The 12,230-nt window shown below is 37.8% G+C and overlaps 1 protein-coding gene across 7 annotated transcripts in view; it reads left to right on the top strand.

The window, feature by feature from the left end:
* Window positions 1–12,230, top strand: part of SYBU (syntabulin) — a 100,981-nt gene that overhangs the window by 48,861 nt on the left and 39,890 nt on the right. For all 7 annotated transcript variants that reach the window (XM_053558903.1, XM_053558906.1, XM_053558904.1 and 4 more), the window contains one exon: window positions 9,600–9,797. In XM_053558903.1, coding sequence (XP_053414878.1) covers window positions 9,600–9,797 — 198 coding nt within the window. The remainder of the gene's footprint in view (window positions 1–9,599; window positions 9,798–12,230) is intronic.

Raw genomic sequence — 12,230 nt, 5'->3', positions numbered from 1 at the left:
CAGCAAAACTTTGTCAAAATGCTGTCTCCACAGTTTGCTCTTATCACGTACATAAGGAACTGCTTTGGCAAGTCTCACTTTCTCCCAGTCTGCCCTCATTTTCCTTCACTTCTCAGCAGAACTCAAGACAATTGAACAAGCCTCTCTCCTACGACAACTTCCCTCTGTGGTTTGTGATCCTACCCCCTGAGCATTCCTCCTGCCTCTCCAGTCACTCCTCAGTCACCTAGTTGTCCCCTTTCTCCCCAAGGGCAGGCATCCAGGTGTCTTCAGATTCTTCCCCTGTTAGGGTCATGGTGCTCCACCAGACCTTCCTCCTAGGCTCCAAGTGTCTACTTGATATCTCCAATGTCATGTTTAATTTGTGCCTCAAATTTAACATATCAAAATCAGAATCCTTGATTTCATTTCCTACATGCTCAAAAACCTATTTTTCTCCAAATCTGAAATGACTACCATATATTAACTTGTTTAAGGAAAAAAAATCTAGAAAACATCCTTGATCCCTTCCTATTTTCCATTATTGTTCATAAATTTTTTCAATTATTTTTCCAAATATATCTCAGATGCATCTACTTTTCTCAATTTTCACTACTCCCACCTGAATCAAACCACTGTTACCTCTCATTTCTATTACAGTGGTGACCTCCAAATGGATTTATATGCCTCTACCCTTCTATTCCTGAAGGGCCTTACAGTGTCTTGGTTAAGGAGGCAGCTCTAGATTTAGCCTATCTGAATGCATACTACAGTTCTGCCACTCACAAGCTTGGCCAGGTGGTTCCAACACTAGTACTAGTTGGATATTAAATTAAGACTTGAGTTAAGCAAAGTGCTTAGAACAGTGCTTGGTAAGTTAGTAGACACTCAATAAATATTAGCTAGATATGTTATCACTAATTCAGTCTGTCCTCCTTCATAACTACAAACTATATATATATATATATATTTTTTTTTTTTTTTTTTTTTTTTTTTTTTTGAGACAGAGTCCATTCTGCAGCCTAGTCTAGGGTGTCATGGTGTGGCGTTAGCCTAGTTCACAGCAACTCAAACTCCTGGGTTGAAGCAATCTTGCCTCAGGCTTCCAAGTAGCTGGGCCTAAAGACACCTGACTTAATGCCTGGCTGATTTTTCCATTTTTAGTAGAAACAAGGTCTTGGTCTTTCTCACACTGGTCTGAAAGTCCTGAGCTCAAGCAATCCTCCTGCCTTGGCCTCCCAGAGTGCTAGAATTGCAGGCATGAGCCACCCACACCCCCCAACCACAAACCAAATGTTTGTCATCTCACGTTTCATGTGTACTATAGCTTCTATAGTCTTAAGGAAAACTTAATGATTTTGATGATTTCTGGACTATGGTTCAGTACTGCTTGGGACTCCATCAGCCTCATCAGCCTCATCACCAATCATTCTCTCCACATCAGCCTTCCTGGGCTCCTTTCAGTGTTTTCAATGTACCCTTGCTCCCTCTGCCTGGAATTCTTTACTCTGCCTTTTCTACCATTAGTTCCTCTCTGGTTTTATTTTTGTTTATTTGTTTGTTTTGGTCTCAGTTCAAACTATCTCTTTAAGAGTTTTCTATGACACCATATCTGATGAAGTACATTACCACCTTCCTCCTAGTCTGCACACCACCACCAAGTTTATTTCATTAATAGGACATCACAATCCAAAATCTTTTTAACTGTCCCTTATCACCACCAGAGTATGAACTCCTTGTGGGCAAGGATCTTAGAGTCTTGCTCATCATTATGTCCTTAATATTTAGAACAATGCCTGACACACTGTAGGAAATCAGTAATTATCTGAGGAAAAAGCAAACTAATGGATGGATGAGATTCTTACTCTTGAACATGGGCCCTGGTTAGTGATGTATTATAGACACTGAATCAGCCTTGTAGATTGGTGAATTCTCACTACAAAGGATGCTAAAATTAGGTGAGGGAATAGAAGTTCAGATTTTGTTATTGAAAACCTAGAATTCAAAATGATCTGAATGGCCTGCGTTTTTACAGCTACATATGTTGAGGAAGGAATACTGGAGGCAACTAGAGGGAATTTCTTGCCTCAAATCTTTGTGGTCTGCTTATTATGGGATGGCTTCTTTCAAACAGCTTCCTTTGTCTGTTTTTAATTTGGACATTTTCAGAATTGCTGGTGTTTCCTCTTGGAAAAAACATAAGTAGAAAATTTTAGAAAACAGCTAGCCTGTGGTGGCGAGTGAAATAGGCACTCTATCAGACTAAAGTGAGTTTAAATCCTGAGTCTGTTACTTAATGGCTATGTAGTCATGAAATTCTTAATTTGAGCCTCAGTTTTCTCAATGATAATGTAAGACGTTATTAAAATTGTATGATAGAACTTGGTCTACTCACCACATGATAGACACTTAATAAATGTTAGTTTCCTATATCCTTTGTGTACATATGAATGCACTGAATGGTGTCTGGTAAGAATTTCACATGGCTCAGATTAATCCTGAGTTTAAGCTGTGACATTTTATCTGTCACTGTAAATCTTCAAATATGACAGTACCTGAAGCAATTAGAAAAATAAAAGCTCTAGCAGTCTGGTACATGATATACGGTAAATATTTGTTGAGTGCATGAACAAGCAGTGTTTCTGTTGTTCATGAGAATCAACTAGATTTCCATATAATTTAAAATAATGTTTCCTTAAATAGCAGTCATTTTTCCCCAAAAAATTATGCAACTGAATACTAAATAGCATCAAACCATAACTGAATGTTTCAAGACATTATGGCACAAAACCACATTTCTTCCTCCTGATGTTATTTTTAAGTATGTCTTCTGGAACTGTTTTTGAAAACTAGCTCACTCTGTGATCTAAATTCATAAGGGAACCCAGAAGTTTTAGAGATGCTTTATGGACTTTGAAGGAGTATTTTATTTGTGATCTTTAGAACTTGGTGTTTTATTCCTACACCTTACCTTACTGATTGGTACAAGAAGTTTCAACTTGGACGCCAAATGTATTTGACAATACTAGTTATTAGGCACTTTTGTTAAATATGAGAAAATTTTATAATACACACATGTATTTGGGGGGAGTCTTAATAACTTAAAATGTATAAATGAATTATTCAAAAAGTATTCGTTGCTTTCAAGTTCTTATAAAAATTTTGCAAAGTAATGTGGAAAGAATAGATTTCCTTAAAATTCCACTAATAAAGTTAGTGTTAGAGTTTAAAGTTAGAGTTTAACCCTCATACAACGTTGTAATTCCAAGTGGATTTAACGTAAGAGAAAAGTGAAACTATAAATATTAGGAGAATGTATAGGTGAATGCTTAGTTGATATTTCAGTAAATAGGACATGCTAAGCATAAAAGCATTGGAAGATATCACAGAGGAACTCATGGAGAGATTTGACAGAATAGAAGGTTTCAATGTCAAAAACATCATAAAGTCAACAGGATACAAAAACTGAGTCAAATAGGACAAAATGTTAACAGCTGTCACTTATAAGGATTTTTTACAGATCAATAAGAAATAGAGCAATTATCAAAGGACATAAACAATTCAGAGAGAAAGTAAAAAAGACCAATGAAAATATGAAAGATGTTAAGCTTCACTCTTAATTAAAAGCATGTAAATTAAGACATCAAGAGTCATTTTAATTAATAACTTGAAAAACTGCAAGCAAAATAATACTGACAGCAATTCAGTAAGTGGGATACTTTCATACAATAATAGGAATATCAGTTGCTTCACCTTTCTTGCAAGGTTTAAAAATCCCAATGAACATGTATTCTATAATGTAATCAGAAGTTTCACCAAAGACATATCTATAACATGTGTTAATAAGGCAATTTTAGTAATGGAAAAATGGAAACAATCTATCATGCCTTACAAGAAGAAATAAGTCTTTAAAACTTCTATGTTCTGGTGAGGTGTGGTGGCTCACAGCTGGAATCCTAGCATTTTGAGAGGCAAAGTGGGAAGATCGTTTAAGGCCAAGAATTTGAGACCAGCTTGGGCAATAGAGTGACACTGTCTGTACAAACACTAGAAAAATTAGCCAAGCCTGATGGTATGCACCTGTAATCTCATCTACTTGGGAGGCTAAAGCAGGAGGATTGCTTGAGCCCAGGAGTTCCAAGTGAGCTGTGATGACACCATTGCACTCCAGCCTTATGTGACAGAGTGAGATTCTGTATCCCCACCACCCAAAAAAGAAAAAAAAATAATGCTGTGTTCATATCTATTTTAAATAGGTATTCCCTTAATGTTTTCAAGAAATAAAATAGTTTGAAAATTTTTAAAGCATACTCAAAAAACAGAGAGAATGGTACAATGAACTCCCATATGCTCAAAACCCACCTCATGCTAGATTTGCTATCTTCTTCTTTCCTCCCTCCCTCACTTTCTTCTTTACTCACTTTAAAGCAAATCTCCACACATCATCATTTCATCGTACAATGTCTACCTACGTACCTCAGCATACACTACTAAAAAGAAAAATGCGTATTTTCTTAGAGAATCACAGTGCCATTTTAATTACTAACACAACTAACATAATTCCCTGGTATGATAAAGAGCATTGAAATATCCCTAATTGTCTCCAAAGTGTCTGTCTGCTTCCTCATGGTAGCATTTAACCCAGAGGTAAACAATTTGTGTTCTGTAAAGGGCCAGATAGTAAATATTTTTGACCTTGCTGGCCAGACAGCTACTCTTGCAATTATTCAACTCTGCCATTGTAGTTTGAAAGCCACAGTAGACAATATGTAAAGGATTGGGCATGGCTGTGTTCCAATAACATTTTATTTGCAAAACAAGCAGCAGAACAAATTTGCCCTGCAGGCTGCAGTTTGCCAGTCCCTAACTTAACTCTTCACTCTATTCTCTATATATTTATAAGGTAGACATTAGCTCTAAAACTTTGATTAAATGTGAGGCAATTTTTTTGTGGCAAGAATAATAGGAAATGCTGTGTGCTTCATCTCACATCATATCAGAAAGTACATTTTTTTAAATTTCAGATTAATATGAGGGTACAGATGATTAGAGTGCATATCAGAAGGTACATATAACGTCTGTTTTCCCACTGCTGGTGATACAAAAAATACTCAGTGGGTACATTTGGGTAAGACCTGATTTCTCCATTGCAAACTTTCTTCAGCCTTTTGTCTAATGGTTTTCTCTATATGTTTGTTGCCTAAATCAATTATTTCATTATAGGTTGCAAAATAGTAATTTTCTACTTTGATTATTCCATCTACTTTCAATAACCAGAATGCTTCTGTAACTGTAATGATGAACTTTCCAATATCAATGAGGGATTTCAGTGTTCCTGTATAAACTGAAATGCAGTTCTATAATAAAAACTTTTTATTATAAGACACACAATTTTTTTCTTTACTTATAATTGCCAGTTTTCAATATGAGGAATTGGTCTCTGTGTCACTTCCACTGATTTCTAAGGAGCTGGGAAGTTGGGTGGTGAGAGAGGCCCTTCTTGGTCTCTTTCTAGTTTTCTTGTATTACCATGAGCCCATCATTTTTTCTTTTTCTTTCTTTTTTTTTTTTTTTGAGACAGAGTCTCACTAAGTCACTCTCAGTAGAATGCTGTAGCTTCACAGCTCACAGCAACCTCAAACTCCTGGGCTTAAGTAATTCTCTTGCCTCCACCTCCCAAGTAGCTGGGACAATAGATGCCTGCCACAATGCCTACCTGGGTTTTTGTTGTTGTTGTTGCAGTTGTCATTGTTGTTTAGCAGGCTCAGGCCAGGTTCAAACCTGCCAGCCTTGGTGTATGTGGCCAGCGCCCTACTCACTGAGCTACGGGTGCTGAGCCTCCATCATTTTTTTATATATCCAATGGTAATAAATCATTTGAATTTTATTCTTTCTTAAAATTTTCTTTTTTAGAAAATTTGAGATTAACATGAGGGTACATATGATTAGGGTACAATGTTTGCATTTGTAAGGTAAAGTCTGGGTTGTAATTGTGTCCTTCAACCAGAAGGTGTGTTTGTGTGTGTTTCAAATTTTTCTCTCTCCAGTAGACCAACAATATTCTACATAGTCTTCCTAAAGCCTTAGAGCAAAGCTTTCCTAATGGAAAAACCAAACTGAAATGTTCTTACTTTTGTCAGGCATTCTGGGAATTTGGAACATCCCACACTTTGGGCACAAATCATTCAGGAGTTCTGCCATTTGCTGCCCAGAGAGTTTCTTCATGGTATTGTGTTGGAAATTGTTGTCAGTGATAATTTCTTTATATTAAATTAACTTATAGTGTCTGGAATTATAAATACTGTGTTTATAAATCTACAGATTCTACAGAGTGAATTTAGCAGTCAGTAGCAGCAGGAAACAGAAGGCAGCCTAATATAGTACAACTATATTAGGTTTAATAAATAGATTTCTTTGATAAGTGCATGTTCCATGTGTAGTTTAGCACAGAGTAAGATTAAATATGAACCATCCAAAAACATCAGCTTGACTTTATTATTCTTAGAATCTTGGAGTAAATGTCAAGTAAGATTATTTTGCGTAAAACTTTGAAAAGGAGCATTATGTTCATTTGAACTAGTGGCCAGCTTCTAACTGTGGCCATGCAGAGGAAACAGGGGATCGAGAGCTGAGGAGCCTAAGCAAGACTTAGTAAAAAGATAACCATGTCTTCAGTGTTGCCAAAGGAAAATGCCTCAGGTGGCACCGGTGACCAGATGACTCTGACACATGACTGTGTTTTTCCTGGGATTTGTCTTTGTATAACTTAGTGTTCCCTCTGTAGTAGGAAGATTAATGGTCTACCCTTTCTGAAACTAGATTCCTTTGTGAGTGTTGGTCCCATTAGACAAAACAGGCAAATGTCTCAGGCTTCTCTGATAATGCACTGATTTTCTTGGGTATGGATTTACTTTAACAGACTTGCCAGTTTATAAGAACTGTGCATTGTAAGTTGATGTATATCCGACTCATTTTAGCTTATTATAAACTCCATCAGGATAGGGCCCAGCTACAGAGTTGGAGCTGTTTCAGTGCCACGGCTTGAGACAGATTCAGCTAAGCAAAGAAAGGTAGGGTCTTACATTCCTATTATTTACCCCCCTCAGTATGAAGCACTGTGGTGTACAGTTAAGAGACAATTATGTAGTGATTTAAATGCTGTAAGACATGCCTAAAGCTCAAGATATATTTAGGAATTAACCCTCGCAATCCCTTCTCCTGGAGATCCTGGTTGTAAATGTAGGTGACAGTTGGAGCATCAGCCTCCAGGTGAAACGTTGCTCCAGGCTTTTCTCCACTGCCCTCACTCTAAATCATTGCAGTTCCCAATTTTTAACCAGACCCCACCACTTAGTCCTTAAAATTGCTAGTCCTAAAAACATGATGTGTCCATATTCATTCTTATTTAACCCCAGAAAAAATGATAATAGAAACAAAAGTGTCATTTTGACACCATTTTTCAATACTGGAAATTGTTTAATTTTACCTTTGGGTCTGAGAGCTTTCCAGAAAAAATGACTTTTTCAGGTAGAGATTCTGAAACATGTCCCAAACTTCAAGATTTTGATTTATTTGGGAGATTGCTCTTTGAAAAGAAGTTATGGAACTGACTCAAAGGAAATAATTTTAAAGGCAATAGGTAATTTTGAGTGGTCAGGCCTCATTTGTTTAGCAGCTTTGGGATAGGAATCTACAAAGAGAGGCAGGCTCTCCTGAGGCCGTGTGCGAACTTGTTGAGCCTTGTAGAACTGCTGGAATCTGTCTGGGTAATTACTAGATATTGCACCCTTTAAAGGGAGCTCAGATTTCTTAGGGTTGAAGCACGGGATGCGAAAATGTAAGGAAGAGGCAAGTAGAGCAGGCAGTGATATAGCTGGACAGTAGCAGCCCAGAGGGACTCTCATCACTCTATAATTTAGGGGCCAGAGTTTCTTTAGGAGTTCAGGAAGAATATAACACGTTTAAAAGAGCCCAAAGACTTGGCACTCATAGCTCAGTGAGTAGGTCACCAGCCACATACACAGAGGCTGAGTATGGGTATGTCCCAGGCCTGCTAAACAACAATTACAACTACAACAACAACAAAAATAGTTGGGCAGTGTGGTGGGCGCCTGCAGTTCCAGCTACTTGGAAGGCTAAAGGCAAGAGAATCGCTTAAGCCCAAGAGTTTGAGGTTGCTGTGAGCTGTGACGCCACAGCACTCTACCCAGAGTGACATAGTGAGACTTTGTCTCAAAAAAAAAAAAAAAAAGGCCAAAGACTGCGTAGAGCATACTAAAAATCTTTTATTTGCAAAAACAGACCTTGGAGGTAGTGTGTACATTAATACATCTGAAAGTCAGAAAAGGATTATCAAGAGAAATAAATTCTTTTATTAGTGCCAAGTTCACTTTGTTCTAGGAACTGAGATGTTTCGTAATGAAAAATGAAATAAAGGCCAAAAATGAAGGAGTTCTGCTCTTTTAGGTAGATTCTAGCAGCCAGTATATTTTATTCAGGCCTTATTCTGTTTATATCTTTATTCAAGTTGTGGAGTTCTAAAATAGACTTTGATAGATGGCAAATTATTTTAGCTCCCTTAATATTCATAAAAATGTAAGAGCCCTAAATGTTATTCATACTAACTGTCTATGCCTATGTTCATTCTTTTGTCTAATTAGTTACTAAAGTAAGTCTGGCATCAAAATATTTCCATATAATAAGAAATTATTTAGTAATGAAAACTTGCCACTAACTGATGGGTTTGGGTAGGCATACTTCTAAGTAATATTGATTTGGCTATGCATTAAAATACAATTCTCCGCATCAGAGTATAAATGAATCAATCAACCATCATAAATACTTTAATAACTATGGAAAGCATTTATGGGAGTCAGCAGTATGACTTTCTATTTGCTTAATAAGCATTTACAGGTCACTTCATATCATGCATATTAACTTACAGTAAGGACTCTGGTAGTAATCTATATTTTGAAAATGAAGGGAATGTTTCTAATCTGAATTATCATTTTTATTTTAGCAGTTTACTCTAGACTACACTATACCTGATTAATGCAATTTTATTTGCATATGTGTATAATAAAACAGGATCACTTTGTCTTGCTGCCTTGAACTTGAAAACTGGATGTCTTATCTGTCAGAGTCTGTTAACCAATTGATGGGCTAATTGATCAAAAACTGGGTGTGGTCAATAATATTCAACTTTATTTTCTAACATAAACATCTCTAAAGAGTTCACACTAAGGGTCCTGAGTTTGCTCTGCTGAACTTATTACTAATCTTATCCAAAAAAATCTCTGGACAGATATGACCCAAGTTATATAAAGTGTTAAAACAGACATACCTTTATGTTTTCTCAAGAAGCATGATAGAGAAATAGTTGTGATCAAAATGCTTGTAAAGTTTTGCCTTAAAATAATTGGCGGGAGGGGGGCATGAGAGGTCAAAATTGGGAAAAATAAAAGGAGAGTCAATGAGAGAGTCACCCAGGCCTGTTAACTGGGGCTGCAAAGCGGAGCGCACGTGTGGCTGCGAGTCTGCGTGTGGCACACTGCAGGGCTCTCTTTGCCATTGTTGATTCCCTCCTCATCGTTAAACACTGACTGATTCCTATTTTCTAGATGACACAGGCTGTCCTAGTAGCCAATCAGTGTCTCCTGTGAAGACGCCTTCAGATGCTGGAAATAGCCCCTTTGGCTTTTGCCCTGGGAGTGATGAAGATTTTACCAGAAAGAAATGCACAATTGGAATGGTTGGTGAGGGAAGCATTCCATCGGCTCGACATAAGAAGGAATCAAAGTCAGGCTTTGTGAAGCCAGGTCAGTGTCCTCCTGTCTTTATCAGATTAGTGTGGCTGGGGTGATTTCACACTTGAAACAAAACACCCGTGTACTGAGTCAGGGATCACTGATACTGATGTTCAATGATGGCAAAATACGGGAAACTATATGATGAAAGGGAGATAATTATGCCAATAAACGAAATGCCGTGAGCATCAAAAAAGGTTCAGGGGTGTCCAACCTGCAGGCCATGGGCCACATGCAGATTATTGGAGACTTGGTTTGCTTTTATCTTTGGTGTCAGATACCACAAAAAGTATATGTACAGACCTTTTTTGATGGTTCATCAGCTTTCGTAGTATGGTGTGGCCCAAGACAAGTCTTATTTTCAAGTGTGTAGAAGAGAAGAAAAAGGTTGGACACCCCTGATGTATTTTGTTTCTCAGAAATATATTCATAGTATATGAATATATGAACTGTAAAACATATAGTTTTAGAAAAACTAGAGTGATAACTTGAAAGCAAAAGGCCATGCACATATGCATTGGGAGACATCTCTCTGTTGCATTCTTTTAACATCCATAGTTATTCTATACATATTTATGAGCCTGGAAAGACAGATTAAAGACTTACATGATTCCTCATTCCTTACATTTATCTTCTACTATTTTTTTTTTGGAGGGGGAGATAATATTTTTGTACACAGAGCCATAGACAGTTTTATTTGGATGGAACCAAGGTTGTGTCCTCTTTGACTGAATGCTGACATCTCTGTCTGCTTTTTTCTTCTATGTGGACAACGTACCACAATGAATTATCCTTCACCTTGGCTTGGTTAACCAAAGAGGATGTTATTTTGTTCCAGAGCAAAACTTAAACTATGTGAAAAAAAATCCTCTTAACTCAGAATGGCACTGATGAATGGTAGTCCTCGTGAATTTGTTAATACTCCCACTTTGGAATAGTATGTAAAGGAAAAGGAATGATAGACAATGGGGAAGCAAAGACAACCTATAAAAGAAAGATGAGGATTGTACAAAGGGTGTTGAGTGCCCTCAATATTTAAGAAAGAGATGATGAGTCAAAGAAAGTCAGAAAAATAGGGGCAGCGCCTGTGGCTCAGTCGGTAAGGCGCTGGCCCCATATGCCGAGGGTGGTGGGTTCAAACCCGACCCGGCCAAACTGCAACCAAAAAATAGCCGGGCATTGTGGCGCGCGCCTGTAGTCCCAGCTGCTCGGGAGGCTGAGGCAAGAGAATCGCTTAAGCCCAGGAGTTGGAGGTTGCTGTGAGCTGTGTGAGGCCACGGCACTCTACCGAGGGCCATAAAGTGAGACTCTGTCTCTACAAAAAAAAAAAAAGAAAGTCAGAAAAATATAGCTAAGAAATCAAACCATTCCCTTGTATGCCCAAGGACCAAGACTGCCTTTTTACCCTTCCTTAGCCCTGTTATCTTTTTTAAGAAATTGAGATATACCATAAAATTTACTTTGGGAAGCCAGGTCAGTGTACTCAAAATTTCAAACTGTTGTGCAAACATCACCATTTTTAAATTTTTATTACCCCTCCCCCAAAGAAACCTCATACCGATTAGCACCACTCTTTTCTTTCTTTCCCCCAGTCCCTGGCAAACACTAACCTTATTTCTGTTACTATAACTTTCCTATTCTGTTACTATAACCAAACCTTGTATGGTTTCTTTAAATTAGAATGTTTTCAGGGTTCAGCAATGTGGCATGTATCAGTAAGTTATTACCTTTTATGGCTGAATAATACTCCATCCTATGGGTCTATTGCATTGTAAAAAAGACTATTTTTTTGAGCAATCTTAGGTTTATAGAAAAACAGAGTGTAGAGAGTTCCCATACCTCCTCACTGCCACGCCTTCCAGCTTCCCCCATTGTCAGCATCTTACCTTAGGATGATAAAATACTCCACTTTATTTATCCAATCATCAGTTCATGAACATTTGGGTTGTTTCCACTTTTTTGCTTTTATGAATAATGGCGAACATTGGCGTACAAGTTTTTGTTTGAACATGTTTTCACTGAGGAATTTTCACCTGGGAATGAAATTGCTTGGGCATACGATACTTGCTATTTTAATTTTTGAAGAATTGCTAAACTATTTTTCAAAATGACTGCTCCATTTTACATTCCTACCCGAAGGGTGTAAGGGTTCCAGTTTCTCTACAACCCTATAAACACCCGGTTATTGTCTGTCTTTGTGATGGCAGCCATCCTGGGGGTGTAAAGGGATATCTCCTGGGCTTTTTGGCTTATGTTTCCCTGAGGCTGATTGGTGGTGAGCATCTTTTCGTGTGCTTAGTGGGCATTTGTGTATCTTCTATGGAGACATGTTTCTGATTTTCTCTTGTCCTGGGAGTAAATAACCAGGGGAATCTGCTTCTCTTAACATGCGAGGCAGGAGTTGAAGAGCAGGAGCCCTGGCCCTCCTTTCCTACCGCCAGCACA

Source organism: Nycticebus coucang, chromosome 13 (assembly GCF_027406575.1).
Source record: "Nycticebus coucang isolate mNycCou1 chromosome 13, mNycCou1.pri, whole genome shotgun sequence".
NCBI lineage: Eukaryota > Metazoa > Chordata > Mammalia > Primates > Lorisidae > Nycticebus > Nycticebus coucang.
This window is presented reverse-complemented; position numbering and strand designations above follow the sequence as displayed.